The 19,476-nt window shown below is 43.6% G+C and overlaps 3 protein-coding genes across 3 annotated transcripts; 2 read left to right on the plus strand and 1 right to left on the minus strand. All coding sequences in view use genetic code 11, as the record gives it.

Moving 5' to 3' along the window:
- Positions 1–237: 237 nt before the first annotated feature.
- Positions 238–7,141, plus strand: EGR_01576 (Putative aminopeptidase W07G4.4; the record flags this gene model as incomplete). Its single annotated transcript, XM_024490825.1, has 12 exons — positions 238–498; positions 572–637; positions 791–873; positions 1,009–1,144; positions 1,463–1,745; positions 2,846–3,231; positions 3,677–3,772; positions 3,832–3,918; positions 3,993–4,145; positions 5,637–5,782; positions 6,145–6,298; positions 7,112–7,141. 12 exons carry the CDS (start codon positions 238–240, stop codon positions 7,139–7,141), a joined length of 1,881 nt encoding a protein of 626 aa, XP_024354690.1.
- A 1,731-nt stretch (positions 7,142–8,872) lies between these two features.
- EGR_01577 (Adenylate kinase isoenzyme 6) lies at positions 8,873–9,779 on the plus strand (the record flags this gene model as incomplete). The annotated part of the gene is made up of 4 exons (XM_024490826.1): positions 8,873–9,041; positions 9,170–9,387; positions 9,418–9,573; positions 9,639–9,779. The coding sequence occupies 4 exons, from the start codon at positions 8,873–8,875 to the stop codon at positions 9,777–9,779; spliced, it is 684 nt and encodes a 227-aa protein (XP_024354691.1).
- A 435-nt stretch (positions 9,780–10,214) lies between these two features.
- Positions 10,215–19,206, minus strand: EGR_01578 (THO complex subunit 2; the record flags this gene model as incomplete). Its single annotated transcript, XM_024490827.1, has 26 exons — positions 10,215–10,402; positions 10,473–10,725; positions 10,999–11,054; positions 11,571–11,623; positions 11,704–11,794; positions 11,877–12,160; positions 12,679–12,971; positions 13,075–13,245; positions 13,401–13,703; positions 13,783–14,001; positions 14,167–14,232; positions 14,310–14,474; positions 14,553–14,850; positions 15,197–15,401; positions 15,482–15,575; positions 15,649–15,733; positions 16,009–16,110; positions 16,307–16,464; positions 16,543–16,774; positions 16,849–17,021; positions 17,182–17,544; positions 17,973–18,065; positions 18,108–18,589; positions 18,633–18,687; positions 18,725–18,848; positions 19,121–19,206. The coding sequence occupies 26 exons, from the start codon at positions 19,204–19,206 to the stop codon at positions 10,215–10,217; spliced, it is 4,692 nt and encodes a 1,563-aa protein (XP_024354692.1).
- Between the last annotated feature and the right edge of the window lie 270 nt (positions 19,207–19,476).

Consider the following 19,476-nt stretch of genomic DNA (forward strand, 5'->3'; position numbering starts at 1 on the left):
AAAGTTATCGAAAAAGGGGAGCTAGATATTAGAGACAATGCAGTGTAAATAGGGAAAATCGAATTTTACCTCTGGCTTCAGTTATAAAAGCATAATTTGTGATTTTGCTACTATACAACATTCAGTAGCGCACAGTTTGTTGCTCACCCTACATTTTCTTCTCCGTCTTTTGTCACACGATTCTAGCCCATCGCCTCAGTCCATCATTTAGCATGTCTAGCGCACGCAATACCTTGAATGCGGATTGGCTCTTCTATTGGCCTAGCTTATTGGCTGAACCTCGGCATTGCTTCTGCCAATACGTGCCCTGAATTGGTGGCTTTCATTCCATCAGCTTCTCCCTTGCCAGAAAGTCTCTATTCTACCACCATGTCGCTCGTTGTTGTCTGCGACGTTTTGGACGAGAGTTTCGATGTCGTCATTTTTATTAACGACGCCATAAAGGGACTTGGATGCGACTTCGTTTCAATCGAAGATGCCCTCTGCTCCTATGAGAGGGTAAGTTTCTTATTCCCATACTTCTTGCTGTGCCTTTTTGCAACTCCGTATCTTTTAATTATGCACTCCTTAGGTAAACCCAAAAATCTCCGAAACCTATGATATCTTGGCTTTTCCCGCTCATCCGTGCCACCGCTTAGTGAGTTCCTATCTTTGTTAAAATTTAATGCGTTAGTACCTTGTCATTTGCACATACCGCATGAAGCTTAATTTGCAGGCCAACTTCTGGTAAGTGGACGGGGAAAACTTAACTCACACTGATATGGCTTTTGTGTTTTCCATCTTTTCCCAGATATTCTCACCAACGGGAAAACTAAACGGCGACGTCGATGATAGCAGAAACATCTACGACGCGGCAGTGGCAGGTGTGAAGAAGTGAGTCATGTTACTTTGCTATTCATCATCGCCTCTGACGCTCATGATTACCGTCCACCAGTTGAAATGGGCATCCGAACCAAAACGTAGTCTTTTTTGGTTTAACCTCATGAAAGTAACTTTCTATTCGCCTAGAGCCGTCGCGATCGGTTGTGAGCAGCCCCTCCTAGTACTGGGTCCCATCGCTTCGGCACCCAAAGACGCTCTCTGGGCTGAGGGCGAATTTCCCCTGTTAAATGCCGTCCTTGGAGCACTTCACGCACTCTATCAGGTGACACCTCCAAACTCAGCTCATCGTTCTCTGCACTTCCCACAAATAGCTGCGTCCAGTCTGCACTCTGTGCCTTGATCAGGCTATCCCTATTGGCCGAAATCGATTTTACACTGATATGCAGCAATTAGGCGTCTGGATCACTGTCAGACGAGCATTAATGTGCTTCATTGCAGATTACTTATAAGAGTATGAAGGTTCTCCCACTGATGTTCCCGAATTATAACCAGCGGAAGATGTTGGCACTTCGTTTAAACTTTTATGTCTGTTATTTCAAGCTGAATTACAGTATCCCATCTCTGTTGTGCGCGAATGTAGCCCCTGGAGATTCGTGAGGCTTTCCCTCACAAACAGACTAAGTACACGGAACTGGGTGTCTTTGGGGCCTCAGAGGACCTATTAAAGGTCGCCTCAGCCATCGAGGAGGGCCGACGGGTGGCCCGTGACATTGGTGGCTCCGATCCTGAGCGGATGGCGGCTCCGCGCATCGTGGATTACCTCCAAGAAGAATTCCAGAACTGTCCCGATGTTACCGTCAGCGTCACCGATATCGACCCTCACGTCTATCCTTTGATGGCTGCTGTCGATAGGGCGACGTCTAGTGAGTCAGCTTGAACCCTTTTGACGCTCACTGCATTTCGAGCCTAGTCGGCGAATTTTCAAGTAGCTTAGGTAAGAGGTACTTAAAACTTGTTGATTTCGGCTCGTTTTTCACCGACTACCTGGAATTTGTTCGCCCTAAAATGTTTCATTTTTATTAGACATCGTGGAAACTGTGATTTTAATGGTGCCCACCGGCACTACTTATTCCCGATTGGAAGTAGTAAAGTGGCTGGACCCTTACCTAGCTGCGAGGCTGTACTTCCACCCCGTAGCAATCGATCTCGGTGGCCTTTGTTAGTTAGTTGGCCTTGTTTACTTCCAAGCACTATCGATTCGCGGTGGGAGACGTCGCAGCCACTCTGCCTTCTCTGGAGTGCGAGCTCATTTGAGGCAATTTCGGTCAGGTTTGCCTCACCCCTCAGCGCTTAGCTATGCTAGTGCGGAAATGGGGCAGACCTGGGTAGAGTCAGTTGAAGAGGCCTCTGATCCTCATCACTTTTAAACGTCATGTCTACCCGCCACCCATTGGTGCTCAGTTTGTCATTTCATTCCCTAGGACTATTTTCTTCAGGTTGCATATGATGTTTTCATTTCAGTGAAAGATGAGGACCTTGGAATTTTACTGCGTTTAATGATACAACGCCATTAAAATAATGCGACTCCTCCATTCTGGCACTGCATTACTCCTCTTACAATTCACAGGAGACCTTCAATCTCACAACGAAATCTTTCTATTGAGACGTTCTGTGTTATCACCACAACGAGTCTTTGGTCTCAATGCCCTCGACTAAGGTAGAAAACTTAACAAAAAACGTTACTTCACAGCACTACAAAGCATTGTGGAGCACCGAGATGCCTTTTGAGTCTGGTGTTGTTTCACGCCTGTGTATTAAAAAATCTGGTGAATTTTGAATCACGCAATCAAAAAAAGAAAAGAAAACCTATGAAGGATGCAATTCCCTCGCGGAACAGTGTGCGCTCACACTTCGGTCCACCCGACCTTATTATTATCGAGATTGGTGACGTAAATGTCGTTAGACCATTGGTCAACCTTCTGAACAAGCTTTGAAATCGGTGCGCCTTTCTCTGGTCTGGAAGGCGTGGAACGGTACCGAGGTCGGGTGGTTCATCTGGAGTACTGCGGCGGTGAGAAGGTGGACACGAGTCTCTTTTTGGTTGGCAAGGGCATTACCTTTGATACGGGTGGCCACGACATCAAGGCTGGCGGTGTGATGGCGGGGATGCACCGGGACAAGTGTGGTGCTGCAGCGGTGGCGGGCTTTCTGCGCACTCTCTCCCTTCTTCGTCCCGCTGGCCTCCGCGTGGTCGCCCACCTCGCTTTCGTGCGCAACGCCATCGGGCCAGATGCCTATGTCGCTGACGAGATCATCACCTCGCGTGCTGGCAAACGCGTCCGCATCGGCAATACCGACGCTGAGGGACGTATGGTCATGTCCGACCTCCTCTGTCTCGCCAAAGAAGAGGTCTGTTTTCGCCTTCCACTCTCTTTAGCACCCCTCCCTTCCGCCCTTCGTTGTCCAAAATCTCTTCACTAAAATTGACAATCTAGACATTGGAAATAAGGTCAGGGCTGATCTCGTCTCGTCGGGGAAAGTGGTCAGACTTAACGAGGTTAATCGCGCACTAAATTGGAAAATTCTATAATATGCTGTGAGAATAGTTTTGTCATTTGACAGAAATGATGCGAATTTTCTAGCGTAGAATGTTCTGTGAGATTAACAATAAAACAGAAATTAAACTCCTGTGTTGGATTTCGTTTATATATGGCTTTCATTAGAAAAATTAAACAAATTTTTCAAGCTGTCCAACTCAGATGCTTTTACTGATGAAAAGCTAGATAAACATCCCCTGATTTCTCTTGACAAGCAAAACTGAACGTCTTTCCAATAACTAAGTTTGTAATTGTAGGCTCTGCATGCAGTGAATCCCTTCCTCTTCACCGTAGCCACCCTCACGGGCCACGTCATTCGTGCCTACAAATGCTACACGGCAAGCTCGATTTCTGTCAGTTGCTCTCTTTTACAGTGGACACCCTCTAACCTTTATGTATGGGTGTTGTCTAGGCCGTCATGGACAACGGACCCGCACGCAAGTTGGACATGTCGCACAAACTTCAGAAGGCTGGTGAACGTATATCTGACATGGCTGAGGTGAAACGAGAATGTCCCTTTTAATGAAGGATTGTGAGTACCAACTGCTTAGCATGAGTGTTTGGTGTGCCTAGGTGTCGACTGTGCGCATGGAGGACTTTGAAATGTGCAAGGGTCACACAGAGTACGAGGATTTGCTGCAATGCAATAACCTGCCCAGCAGTGCAACGCCTCGTGGCCATCAGTTTCCCGCAGCTTTCATGATCTTGGCCAGCGGACTCGAGAAGGTCAGCTCGCCTCTTTCCTCCCCTTGCTCTCCACTACAGACACACCTGCCTGCCACTCATAAGTTAGGCGGAAAACCAGGCTCTTGGATGTGCTATTTAATCTAGGTTTTTCTATGTCGGAAGAGCTGTTGATATTTGGGCTGCATCTTTATGCAAATGAACGAAGTAAACTTACCATCTGTAATGCAATATTACTCGTGATAATCACGGCATGTAAAGACGAAATGAGACGATTCCATCTTTATATATGCAGCCGAAGTAAATTATTTCCACTCATGCTGTGTGTGCAGCGAGGATGTCTAAAAATAATTGCAGAAATGGAATCCAATGGCTTACAGATAGCAATCGGAAAGTTATAATCCAACCTGCATTTTGACAAAGTTGACAATCTTGAAAATTGGATACTTTGATAATCTCTACTAAATCATCAAACCATAGAAGAATCAGGGAACGGCAAGTTACAGGGGCTCATTATGTTCACCTGCATGCAACGTGGCCGTAAAATCGCGAATCTTTTGTAACGAGATGAGGGATTTGTGGTACGATAAAAAGGACCTCGTTGAGTTAACGGAAGCTGCTTGCATGGGATCAGATGAAATAGTTACCTATGTGTGTTGGAGGTGGCAAATAGTCACCATGTGGTTTTTCTAAGCAGGATATGATTTTGTCAGAGGCCAAGACGACACTGAAGCTCGTTTCTAACCTTACAAGGCGGGGATAACCTCCCCCACCTAACATGTTGTCTAGGTGACTTTTGGTACTTCAGATCGCAAATTCCTCCAACCCACGGTAGTGTCATTCTCCTCACTTATACTTCGGGTCTTTTGGGTCCGTCTACAAGCGTATGGCCGGATATATTGGGTCATTGGGCCTGCTAACATTTCAAATCCAGATGAGAGACACGAATGAAAAGATTGTAAGGTTATTTCTGCATAGATTAGTCCGGTGACTGGTGTAGATTTGGTCTCCCAGTTGTTATATCATCGCAAGGAATAAACACCAAGTTTCGTTGCACAGACACAGCCTATCCGATTTATGATTAATTGTTCTTATTGCTTTAAAATATGCAAAAAATGGTTTATTCTGAAAGATGTTTTTAAATGTTCTATCATATTTTGGTAGCCGCTGCGTCATGGCAAATGGGGTGTGATTTCACTTCTGGATGTACGACCTCTGCTCAGTACTTTGATGAAGCACATGAGTGAAACACTTCTTATTTCCAAGCTTCAAGTTGTAACTATTTGAATTCTTTATAAAATCCTTATTCCAAATGTTATGGCATCACACCAAAAGCCTTCATGCGGTAGTCAGAAGGGAATTTTGCGTCATTCAAACTAGGTACTCCCGAGGGGGCACAAATATGATGTTGTGTGTTTAATGACTGGGACGCGTAAATGAGTTTGGTGTTGTTGGATAGAATGGCCACTGTTTCCTCACTCGTTACTACTAAACGCATCATTTGCTTGTTTTCATTTCTGCTATCGATTTCAGCACGGACTAGGCTGCGAGAAGCAGCTGCCCTACACCCACATAGATGTCGCCGGCAGTGCTGGACTGATCGACACCCTGCCCACCGCGGCGCCGCTCATGATGCTCACCAGCATGTTTGTCCTGCCTCGAGTGTGGAGTGCGACCAAGTAAAATGTTCAAACTTTTCTCTCCTCATAGCAAATTTTTCTCATAATAAAATTTTCTCTCCTCATAAGCGGTGTTTCTGGTTTGTGCCACATTTGTTGCTACTGCCCTGGGTGTCTAGGTTCCCTTGAATGCTTCGGTTAAAGCGTGGATTTGTATCGAAGACATAAGTACCAAAGTGTAAATGCGTTACGGTTTGTCTTTCTGCTGATTCATTCAGCTGTTATGCAGATTGCGACAGAGGAATAAATGAGATTGGCAGGAGTTGTTTTTTTCTGGTTCCTTATTAAAAGCTATCCCAAAAGGCTCATCACTAAATTTATCCGCTTACATGAAGTGGTATGTCTCCGTTGATGTTGTATAGATTTTGTAAAGCGGAAATCCTCTCCTTCATAGTGATCCTACTTACTGGGAACATAAAGACACGATTTCAAACAATGAGTTATGGACTCGAAGAGGCTAGAGCGGGAACTCTGGGACTTCGTCGTTTGATCTTGGCTCCTAAACGCTTTCGTCAGGTATATGAGTCCCATCACCACAGCTGCCTGTCTCGGCCGGATTTTAGGGCAAGGTGTAGGTCGTCAGGACGGGAGGTGTAATGAAAAATTAGTATCCTTTTGAGGTCAGGCAGACTAGTTGCCACCGCCGTTGGAATTAAAAGAGCGATTTTTTATTTAATGGGAAAAACATCACTATTTAGCATCATCATTTTTGGGGTTGGAGTGGACGTCTTCATCGCCTAGGAGTAATCACAGCGTCTCTGCACATGTCCCTTTGGCAGATTGACGACTTAGCAACGTCTTTCCACTCCTACATGAAATTGAATGCACTGCTGCATTTAGTGAGTTGCGAAGGAAGCTGCCCTGAAAGTTGTCTGAAGGCATTTTGGTGGTTACTTGTGTAGTAGTCGGGGCTTGAAAGCAGTGGCAAGGGCGCCTTAAATAGTTTATTAATCTGTACTAATGTTTTTCACACGTTCTCCAACTCGATCAGAAATCTCCCTTAGAATTTTTTGGGACTAACTTTTTCGCTCAATCTGTTTTGTTGCAATCTCATGCTTCGTCGGATTATTTAAATGCCTGTCAAGTTGAGCAAGTGAAGATATGAGTTTCAATGGTCTGCTGTCACTATCCTCACTTTGTATCATGTCATTTTGCTTCATTTAAAATCTTATGGCAGAGCGTTGTAGTTTGCAACCAACAATGATGCCTTTCCCAAATGTGATACCTGCCAGAACGTGCAGACATAAGTTGATGAATGATTCTCCTCTTTTACCATTCGTACGCCTCTTGAAGGCATTGCTCCACTTACAGTTTGTTTATTTTTCGCAGTTGATTAAACTCAGCCTTACAGGCCACTAACGATCTCGGAGATGGAGGCAGGTTTCATGTTTTGTGACCCTAAACTGTTAACGATGCAATGAATCTTGGAGAATTAGTGATAATGGTAAGAAACCAATATGAAGCATCGATTGGTCATACACAAAAATGAAAACTTCCTCACTCTTATATTATGTGCCGAGGGACTTGGCCTTTAAGGCCGGGCTTTTATTTTATTTTCGGGTGAGAGTGCAATTGGTAAAGCCTCTAGGTTATTAAATCCAAATATGCCCTATGATTGTATTTACGCAATGAGTATAGCTAATTATTACAAATAGATAAGAATTTGGACAGAGGGGAAGGGTGCCATCTGCAAAGTCAAAGTACAGGTGATAGTTCGCTTAAACACTTTAAGAATAATCAAATGGATAACATAATGGTGTTATTGGCAGCGTGATAACAATGAGTGAATTAATCAATTGCATCCCCACAAGCTGTTTCGCAGACTCAAGGACAGTAATTCACAGACCTTGGTGACAAATATCTGCCATTATCTAGTAGTGGAGAGAAGAAATCCACAGGTATTATCAAAGATGACTAACCATTAAGTAAAAGATCTTGATCAAATTAACCACTTTGCAAAGAAGCATTGAGGCGCCTTGCAAACAATGTAACTTACTATTGTAGCGTCCCGGGACTCCCTGAAGACGAAAGAAGACACAATACTCGGACAGAATATATATTCAGCACGGAGAAGGTGTCTGGGCTATTGGCATGGCCCAAAAGGCCAGCGAGGTACAAGGGGGCTAATTCGAAGCACAAAAGTGGCGCCTCACCAGAACCGAGGGATAAACCACTATCGTATTACACTATACTACCCAAACCATAAAGCAAAGCGTACTTGTTAATTTTAAAATAAATGGAACAGCATTGAAGAATGCGAAAAAAAAGCCAATTTCCTCTCAAAAGCGGTTATTTCCAGCTGAATGTATTGCAGGGTACCGATTTTCTGTCCCATCATACGAAAGTGGTTTAATTATGACGATTTTCGAGACGCAACGAGCAGCGTCTACAGACCACAAGCTTCGGTTTTAGGCCTCGATCGCACGGAGTAGCCGTAAGAAACTTGTTGGCAGTCACACTCAAGGCATAAGTCCAGCTAACCAATCCACTGCAAAAGTGATCCATAGGAAACGTTATATTTTCGCTTTTCATAATACTACTTTTGCTTTTCTTCTCGAATATCAGAAAACAGTCCAGTCGCTATTAGAATAAGGCACTCAATGCGCAAGGATAAAAATTATATTACATGCGGAAAAAATGAAAGCAGGTTTGATAAAACTGCGTTGAAATCGTCCTGTGTTTTGCAAACTTATTTGAAAGCTTTTGGCCTACGTATTATTTACCACCATAGACGACATACAAGCGCATTTCACTATGCATATAAATGTATGCATAGAACGCCACACGGTCTCCATTTCCAGCAGTCTGTAAGATATTTAGTGCCGATATCCGATCTTGCACATGTAAAACTACCCAATGTGTTTGACTTGTGGTAAGTGCAATATGTTATGCTATCCATATACTCCTTACAATCTTGAGAATGGATTGTGTCACTATTCATTTAAATCACTGTTAAATTAAAATAATAACAGGAGCGCAAGTCAAAATCAAGTTTCTGTACTTTCTAATCTTGAGCAAAAAGTCTTAGAAATGCACTGAAAAAATTGTTATAATTTGTTGGAAAATATGCGCTGTTTTAGGATACCGCTGATGAAGCTGTGCGTGCGGTCGGTTGGAGTACCGTCGGCTCGGATACAGAACGATCTGAAAAACATTATCGGTGGTGTTCGTTCGCTTGTGTGTGAACTAGCAAACAATTCTAAGCCATCGCAATCCATTCAGAGACTAACTTATCTGACGCGTGTACGGGAGGATCAAGGTATAAATAAGTCCTTCGAAAACACCCAAACTCTAAACGTACTTGCTGTGAACCTAAGCACAAGTCTTTCTTCACTTGAATTGATAGAAAAGCAACTTAAGGAACTCGTAATTTTTTAATGGATAGAGTTTTACCCAATATATTAATAACCGGGACACCTGGATGTGGTAAAACCACGCTGGCAACTGAGCTGGCTCGTGTTAGTGGCCTGAGTTACGTCTCTGTCAACGATATTGCCAAGGAGGGTGGACTTTATGATGGCTTTGATGAGGTAAACGAATGCCACGTTCTGGATGAAGACCGCGTAATAGATGAAATCGAACCAAAGATACAAGAGGGTGGACAGGTTTATTTCCGTTTGGCTTTATACTTGTAGATTCTTGATTACCATTCCTGCGATTTTTTCCCTGAAAGATGGTTTGATGCGATCTTTGTGCTCCGTACTGACAACCAAATTCTGTATCCAAGACTCGCGTCTCGAGGGTACAACTCGAAGAAAATCCAGGATTTAATTCATTGTGAAATCGTTCAGGTAACTTCCTCACGCATTTGTGTCATTTTTTGATTTCCCATAATGGTGATTCCTTCACCATTTAGGTCGTTCTCGACGAGGCTCGTGATTCCTACGACGCCGAGATCGTTCATGAGCTAAAAAGCGATACGCCCGAAAATCTGACGCAAAACATTGAGAGGATTGCTGCTTGGATTCAGCTTTGGAAGAAGAATCACAGCAAATGAACATCTTGCAACATTAATAACCTTTATTGGGTCACTGTGTTCTTTTTCAACTGACCTGCGTCCCTAAGGTCTACTCCAATACTTTTACAGAATCTGGGCTTTGGTGTAGGTAATCTTCCACTGCTCCATAGCACGTAACCCATTCCGATGTTTGTACTTGCTAAAGCTAGTCCAGCTAATCTTATTCGGAAATGTGGAACTAGTAGAATTTAGCCTTGAACCACAGTGAATTTTCCCTTTGGGAAAATTTGGTTACTGTCACGCTTAATTACCCCTTTAGCTGAGGTGGTGAGCAGACAACTGGGTGTCCTAACCCTGACGATATGCCATAGAAATGTAACACAGCGGGATAGACACCAAAACGATTTTTTGGTAAAAAAATTTTGCGTAATATACATGACGAGGGGAAGGGAAGCAGTGACGGCGACAGTCGGCTTACTTCCGCGTGTGACGCAGCTGTGCAGCCGTAGGTGGTGTAGAGGGTGAGCCACCCCCAGAGGCCCGACGAGTGGATCTATGGCGTCGGTGGCTGCCTGATGCAGGGGAACGCCGGTGCCGGTGGTCTACTCCTTCCTCCTCCATCCGTTGCTTCTCCATCGACACCGGGAGGCGAGGGGGTCCGCCTATTCGACGAAAATCTAGTGGCTCAAGTGTAAACTTTGAGAGGTGCAGAATAGAGGGGCAGTGCTTTACCCTTTCTGGACTTTTTCGACGATGGCGCAGCGCTGCTAGTATGCGTGTCGTCGAGATCCAAATAAGCGACGCTGTCCTTATTTCCGCGGCCATCAACGTCGCTGGGAGCGACGTTGCCTGCTGGGTTACCGAGGAGGACTGCGGCGGCTGCTCGCTTCCGCTGAAGGCGACGTATCTCTTTTGAGGAGACTAGAGTTGGCGAATCTTCTTTCATTTGTTGTTGCTGCTGCTGTGGATCTGACACGCGAGGGCGCTAGTGGCGTAAATTCAATTTATAAATGTTCAGATAGACATCGTTCAGATAGATAAACAATACGCGGCAATCGCGAATGTTACAAAACTGTGCAAACGAATAAAGAACAAAGTACTAAATGCAATATAACACAGTGCAAGTCCTAAAGGAAACACTAAGGATAGCTCGAAATGGGCCACGGTGTTAGAAGATGAATCTGGAACTCCGACAGCCTAGTAGAGCGGAAAGGAGTTAATATTTCTTGAGGGAATAATGATGACAAAATATACTCACTTTTGAAGAAGACACGCCATAGCTCCTCTCAGATGGGTTGCGGCGGTGTTTTGTGTCTGGAATATTTAATTCCGAATAATTCGGTAACCATCCAAACTCAAACTCTTAATGCTCACAATATTAATGCAATAGGTAGTAGTAGTTGTGGTAATCGCGATAGTGTACCAGCATCTCTAAAAATAATTTTAGCAAAACCATGACACGATGGTGAAGAAATGCGTACTGCGTTTAGAACAGCTGGTTTGAATATAATAGGATTTTAAAGGCAAATAACGATTGAAACAATTGGTAAATAGTATAAGTAGCCTGCCTAAAATAGGAAATTTTGGGAACATTGAATAGTATCGTAGTTATAAATTTCTAAACGCGGACGCTTGTGTGTGGTCCAGGTAAAAAAGCGTGAACTCGAGTTTCAATGAATGAGGAATCAAGTAACCAAAAGTAGAAGTCTGGTCATGACAATTACTAGGTTCAGAGCACGGATAAGTATAGGTTTCACTGATCGCTTGAGTAGATCGAATTTAAACGGCAATTTCCATGTAGCAATTACCATTGTATTTAAAGCAACATACCACAAAGATCATCACCGGAAACGTGTTCTATTGAGCTGGAGTTTCCGCCCTCACTAAAGTATAGAGAGAGGGAAAGCTTGATCTACTAGAAAAGTAACTAGGGAGGTTGGAGAGGGAGAAATAGGGTGCTTACCAGGATGCGTTGGATGCAACACGCTTTTGAGATGAGACACTCGGGTTCCTGGTAGACTTGCTATTAGTTGTTGCAACAACTGGCTTCACGACTAAAGGTGAATGAACAAGGGATAGGTAAAACACTGTGAGCGAAAGGAGGGCAGAAAGTTCAAGAAAGGGGTATGCCAATACCTCCTTCGGATGACGAGACAGTGTGGGTGCGCGTGGAGTCGACGGGAGGAGAGACGCGAGTGCTGGTAGGGGCGGTGCTTGTGCTGACCACAGCTGTCGTAGTAGGTGGGGCGATGACAGATGCCTCTGTTATTGCTAAGGCAGGGTTACTGCCCTGCGACAAGGTTGACGACTGGATGTGTTGGGAGGACAACTGGGTCTTCGTAGGAGGCTTCTGCTCCACCTCGTGAAACTCCTCTTCCGAGACCCAATTGGCCTTCAATGGACGTAACACACCCGCGTAGCTAAAAGCCATCACCTGCGAAACAGATAGAAGATTCAAGAATCAGAACACTAATGGTGGCAGTGATATGACATCTACTCCACCATAGCAACTTCGTTTTCTTAATCTGACTTGAACAGCACGTTTTTTCAATGGATAAACACAGTTTGTAAGCCTAGTATTCTAGTTCTAAATGACATGAACATAATGTAGAAAAATGATATTCGTTTCAACGACATCTTGAAAAGAAGCTATCTAATAAAACAATAGATATTAAAATGTATACGTAACCATCCACGCACTTCAGTCTCTCCCAGTTCTAACTTCATGAAAATCTTTTCATCCCCACAGCCGCCTAGTCCCTTTGTACACTAATCGCAAAGCTTCTCCCACCATAGGGAGACTTTTGACGACTTTAGAGAAGAATCAAGTGCTTCGGGAAATTCAAGCACAACAGCTTTTGAAACAGACGACCCGATCATGATAAAAGCGTAAAACGACTGTAACATATTTAAAGCTTGGTTCTTGTTCTGGGGCTACTTTTTTGTACATGAGGGGAAGTAAGAAAAGCTTGCCTTTAGATCCGGTCGCCTATCCTTCTCCTCCTCCTTGAGTTTGTTGACCCTCCGTTCTACGGCGCTGCCGAATTGGCCAATTTTCGGGTAGTGCGGCAAGATGCGCGTGAGCACAATGAGGGCATTGCGGATTTGTGCGTAGTTACCCGACTCAAGACACGCAACTGCCGCCTTGGTCACTCTGTAGTGCCACTTGTGCACTACATGCCGGTAGTTCTCGAATTGCAATTGGTCCGCCTTTGTGTTTGCATTCGTGCCCTACAACCATCACCACCACCGAAGAAAAAACAAATAAGATTAGAAGCAATCGCCTACGTAAAACACAGGCGAATCGGACTGACTCGATAAAGACGGAACTTACTTTGCGAAAAACAGTTACAAAGCCGGGATACTGGCCACATTCTTGATTGAAGATCTCCTCCGAGGAGTGCCATCGCATAACAAATTCGAAAACCCTGCAGAGAAATCGACCGTAGCGATGCGCCTCCTTCTCCGTGCATATGCTTACTGGCAACGTTATATCGTTGAAAATCTGGACACAAATTGAGGAGATGACGTTCATCTGCCGAATATATTTATAACTGAACCAATGAGCCATCTACTCCTTTTTGGGACAAAGGCACGATCATTAATGAAGTTGTAAATATTTGGAACAGATTCTGGACTGGGAATAGGTGTGATGCCTACCCTGTCGAGACAAATCAAGGTGGAGAATTGCGCAGCTTTCAGCTGGTGGAGCACGTGGATGAACTGGGCAGCATAGACAGCATCGCTGGCAGTGTAGAATACACGTGGATAGACACAGAATTGTAAAAACTGAGTTATTGTGTCTGTCTTGGTGGCCGACATCGTTTGGAACCAGGTGTCTCGTTCCGACAGCAACCAAGCGCGAATGCGGTCAACATGCACCCTACGCGCGTCCTGCTCCTTCGACAGACGATTCATCAGCGTCTGACAGCGCTCCTTCTCACGACGCTTCTTATCTGAATTCTGATCGAACGCAAGAGGGAAATGGAAAGCAAGAATGCCTCGATTGAGCAATGAATGAAAGGTGGAAAGGAATGCTCACCAAGTCGGAGTTCTGCTCGATCGCATCGAGTTGGCTGCGTAAGATGTGGCGTTGCCGCTGGTAGGCGGCGCTGGGGAAAACGAGATCGCCCGACTCGAGACACCAAAAGGTGGCAAAGAACGCCGTACCCAGTTCCTCCCAAACTCGTGGCGGGTAAAGTGGCTCAATAGAGTGAGCCACGTCGACTATGACGGTGCGTGCTGCCTTCACATAAGCAGCCTAAAGCAGAAAATCCAATCGTAGGGCACCACTCGCTGCATCCAACCCCCCTCTCCCCACGAAAAAGTCCTATGACCTCCAAGCTAGTTTTGGAATCTGTTCAACTTTTGCATAGTAATGCATCGTCAAAATAAATGATCGTACATAAAGGATTATCGGACCCACCTTATTATTTGCTGGTACACTTTTGTCGTCGTCACCGGACTTCTCAATTGACGCTTCAAACAAATGCTGAAAGGATATGCAACAAAAACAGAGACGTTAGATTCAGAAGCATAAAAAATTGCGAAGACGGAAAGAAAACTTACTGCAACTTTTTGGAGAAAGAGGTTTCGGAAGAGGCAGAAGGCTGTATCCGCAGGGACAGAGTACTCGCTCATCATTTGATCAATAGAAAAACATTGTGCCTGCATCTCTTCTCGCGAGAGTTGAAGACTAAGGAAGGTGATGAATTGAACCAACGTTCCTTGACACTAAAAGTACCGAGACCACATTAGTCGCTCACCCCTGTAGGCGTATTTCGCACCGAAATGTAAACCTAATGCGCGTACCTGATCGTAGAGACGTCCAGCGGTTTTCACGTGTCGTTCTGGATCATCTAGGTAGAGAATGGCATCCCTCTGTTGCGCCATTAGAAAGACGAGTGGCATAATGACCTTATTCTCGATAAGAGCTTCCTTCAAGCGATTAGCGTTGCGACGTGCGTTTCGAATTTGGGCGTAGTAGCCTCCCTCCTGGAGAAGAATCTCCCCACCCGAGGCCGCCTCTAGCTGCTCGTTGGTCATCTCTTCGTATGGATCTAAACCCGCCATCTGGTGGATTATCTCCTGTAGGATGAGTAGATCCTCACTAATGGGGACGTAAAAACGAAAATGTGAAGCTTATTCACCAATAAATAGGCAGTGTTATGACGCGGACATGGACATTATTACCACACCTATGTTATGCACAACCAGATAGACTCCTTAACTGAAATAGTCGTTCACACATGGCATACTTAAAACTCGAGAACCACTTGAAATTATTTTGTACATGAGGCATACGTAGTTCAAAAACTTGAAGGCACAGAAGACCGAGCAATAAAGCCCGTTATCTCAGTAAAGCGAGATGAGTAAAAATTTTGCGACAGTTTCTAACACACAAACATTTCAAATGGTGCCTTTCAAGTAAGCAGTACTGCCGTTCTTAAGCTCACCTTCTCCCAGCTTTAAGTTGATTCAAAACGTATTGGAGGATACCCGCCAAGTCAAATTGATATTTCTTACACAGCGCTCCGGTAAAGGTAGCAAGGGCTATAAAAATCTTATGAGTGACAAAAGAAAACTGACCATGCAAATTGCTTCCCATTTCCAATGAATCCGTCTTATTTTTGTCCGACGCCAGTGCTTCGATAAGACAGACTTGGAAGATAATAGATTATTTGCACGGATAAAAATTTACCAAAGCGTTGGAAAGAGATTATTTGAATGGACGAACTTACATGCAAGGACATCATAACCGAGACTGCTCACATACTTCAACGAATCAACGACCGGGGTAATGAGATTAGTAAACATTTGTATATTATGTAGCATCTAAAAGAGACATCAAGTGCGGATATTGGATGCTTAATTAAGTACGTGTAAATGATTATCAGGATAAGCTTACAAAATCGAACAGCAGACCGGGATTGCTATGAGATAGTTTACCAAGATGACGCCCCAGTTGCTTGACATTCTCTTTGCTCAGGCGCCTACAAAAATACGTTTATTGATAAATCCTCTCAAATCAACACTGCTTATGAATGACAAAGTAGTTATTTACTACATCCAAGCGTAATAACAATGATGACAATCGATTAATGGTGTCAGCGATAATCAAGATAGCACCGACGACTTGAAGATTTAAAAATCGAGACTGAATGAGCCGATTTTCCTGGAAATGGAAGCCTATGGTTGAGTTATTCCTGTTTTTCATTCCTCGTTAGTGGGTAAAGATATCTAGCAATGGATAACGTTAAGCGCTTACTTCATTAGTGCCTTTGTTCGAATGAGAATAGTGGTGCGTTTCCGTAGAAGCGCCGGCTCACCTTGGCTACTCATGTGCTTCCATTGACCGTAAAGCCGATATCTAAAAATGAGTATTAAGAAGTACGCCAGTAATATTACCGATAGGAAGACTTAATCTAAACAGAAAAATCGGCGGTAGTTAGATTAGACTCAAAAAATATTAAGCATGCGATTACCCTGTAGAAAAAGTGTAACCAGAATTTAGAATCATGGATATAAGCTGGGTGGATGAAAAAAATACGGCTAAGGAAATAAACACCAGCCTGTGTTCATAAGGCAAATGACGAATAAGCTTCCATATCTCCTCAGCAAGACAACAATTCGCAGACACCATATTTAAAGCGGGCAAAATCGCCTCGTCCAGCATGTTGAATATTGCCTGGTAAACTGCATCTGGTTGAGCCTTTTTACTCATCTACGAAAAGATTTTGAATCATGTAATGATTGCAATAGTTAAACGTAAAATTAATTTAAAAGTGAAGCACTAACTCACCAAATCAGATACATAGACGGAACAAACACGACAAAGCTTAACGATAAGCGTTACGTCACTGGAAACGAAGGGACCAAGGTAGCCAACAATCGGTAAAATATAACGTCCCAGGTTGCCAAAGGTGGTTGCTTGTTGTATGGTTAACCTTTTGGCATCTTCCTGGTTCAAGAACAACTCTGGTGGTGTTGGTTTCTTCCGTCTCTTCAGCATCGATGGAGGCAAAGTCGATTTGCTAAAATAATATTTAACAGGTGGATGAAGGGAGGGCGGTTTCCAGACTGATTATTTGATTCGGAAAAAAATCACCTTTCGTAAAGTTGATCTATCAGGAAATGAACCAGATTGCAGATAGCCTTGTTGAGTGGAGCATAGGAACCGACCCAGTGACCAGGAAATCTATCGATGACTTTTTGAGCGGCCTTCCAATCGCCAGAATTAGCCAAAGCTGTGCAGAGGTCTAATTTCTGATTGTTAACAAACTATAACAGGAAGCAAATGCAATGACTTCAACGACATGACACCTCACATTCAGCACACATTCTGTAATTTAAAAAGGGGTGTTTCTCATTCAGGAGCAAACATTTTTACTTGACTCCAGGTCTAAAACTTCGGCAAAAAGTTGTTCTTCCAAGGCACTACCTGAAACTCTGCAGAATCTTCGATTTCCACGTCATTTTCAGGTAACCAGGCATCTTTCTTGTCGTCGGAGTCGTCGCTTGTGTCTAAAGCACCACCTCCTCGCCTGCTGCCTCCACCATTGAGACCATTCCAGTGATCTGTGTCATTCCCACTACCAAGCGGTCGACTGGGATCGCCTAGCAGACTTCCTGAACCACCAGTGCCGGTACCACTAACTGTCGGGGCTAGGCCACCGGTCGCTATAAAATTGTCCAAACTGCCGTGTATGGCGGAACCAGTCGGGTGCATGACCGGTCTCCAAGATTTTGCATCACGAATACTCTTCAGACGACCTGAGTGAATAGTCGCGTCTGGGGGCTGCAACTGCAAGTGAAATACCAAAGTAGCGTACCGACACCAAAATATGCAAAGAAAAACATAAGGTTAAGTGGCCTCTGTGCTGCCAGCCGAAAATGGAATGCATTTGAAAAGACCAGACATCGCACGAAATACGCATAGTAAAGCAAAAAAGGGTATAGACTTAATCTTCAACAAGCAAACAAAATAATAAGGCTCATATTGCTCATAGGCGTTCATAAATGAGCGCACTGGTATCCTAAATAATAAAATACAATCCCTTGCGATGAAGAATTCCAGTGATTAACATTAAATCAAAAAGTGTGATTTACTATTTCTCCAATAGACTTATTTGCTCCCCACAGAAAGCGCTAGACAATATTTTTAAATCCGTGAAAAAAAAGGTGGAAGAAACTATGTCAATTCAGCTAAAGGATGGAGAAACATAAGCATACATGAGCAAAAAGAATATCAACATCAACCAAACCGGAGGAAATGAGGAGTGCAGCAAGACGGTGTAGAGACTCCGGTGTGGTACCTTCCCTTTCCTATAAGTTCGATTATTAAAATAGGCAAACGATAAGTTCTACCTGATAGAAGTGAAATTTGTGACCCAAAATATGAGTTAAGTCAGCTTTATCGGGCTGATACAAAGTGAGCAATTCGATGAAGAGAGAAAATGCGTCTCGACGAATTTCAAAGACATCCAAAATGATATCGAGCACGCGGTTGGGATCAAGATCAAAATAGCCGATGAGAGACCGAACATGAGTAATACAAACTTCCGCCGAACCCATGGGGGTGTTACTTAAATCAACAATCAGCTTAGCATAGCCTTCACTCTCCTCCCGAAGAAGATTGAACTTCTGCTGTTTGTAAAAGAGTCTAGTCTTTATGCGCACATAACGAGTTCGAGTTTGCATATGTGAACTAATCAAGGATATTTGTTCAAGTGTTTCATCGGAAAGTCGTTCCATTAAAAGCGCAGAATCCGTTGAACCCTTGCACACAGAGAGGATTTGGAAGAAACGATCTCTTGCTTGAGCATCATTTGCATCGGTCATTGCAACATCTAAATCAGCGAATTTGTCATAAAGAGAATCAGTATGACTTACCCAGAAGCCACAAAATGTCTGCCAATTTCGATGAAAAGTCATCGTCGTTAAATACCTGTCAAACCATATTGGAAAACGAATAATGAACTTACCTTTGCTAATTCAGATATCAACTTGTTTAGAATGTCTACTCTCCCCTCACCACTAATAATCTTGATAAATAAATCACATAGATTCTGAGTGCAAACGTCCACGTCATCTTTTGACTGTTGAATGCTGCAAACAAAATTAATAATAGTCCTTAGGCAAAAGTGCAACGGTATTAAATCGTTATTACCAACAAAAGCATCACAATGATAATATCAAAAGACACAGAACGTGCAAACAAATGGGTTTGCGAGAACAAAATAAGGCACATGACCTCATAGCTGGGATAAAAGGAATTGGTGGTAGAATATAAGAGCGAAGTTAACGTGGACGGAAGAACGATTGGCAGATAGAAAAACCAGAAGAGAGCGTTGAGTGCACTTGGCATTAACAATACTTACAAGTTTGCACGCCCAAATCTAGACCATTCTTTCAGGCAAGAGGAAACAAACTTAGAACCAGTACTCAGGAGAGATAATGTGTTCATTTTGTAGTAAGATCAAGCACACCAACCAGCTTAAACAAAAAGGTACGTGATTTATGCAGGAAACAGTATTGAAGCTACGGCACTATGTGAGCGAACAAAATAAATAAAGCAAAAGTTTTTGACATTTTGTATGGGTTAAAAGGTATCTTATGCTACATTATAAAAGATTTGTAGAGGCACTTGATAAAAGATTAAAAGCCACCGTTTTTGAGCAACTATATTAAACCAGTGTTACCCTGCAAGCTTCCATGATACAGCTTCTCACAAAAT

Source organism: Echinococcus granulosus (genome assembly GCF_000524195.1).
Source record: "Echinococcus granulosus chromosome Unknown EG_S00006, whole genome shotgun sequence".
Taxonomy (NCBI): domain Eukaryota; kingdom Metazoa; phylum Platyhelminthes; class Cestoda; order Cyclophyllidea; family Taeniidae; genus Echinococcus; species Echinococcus granulosus.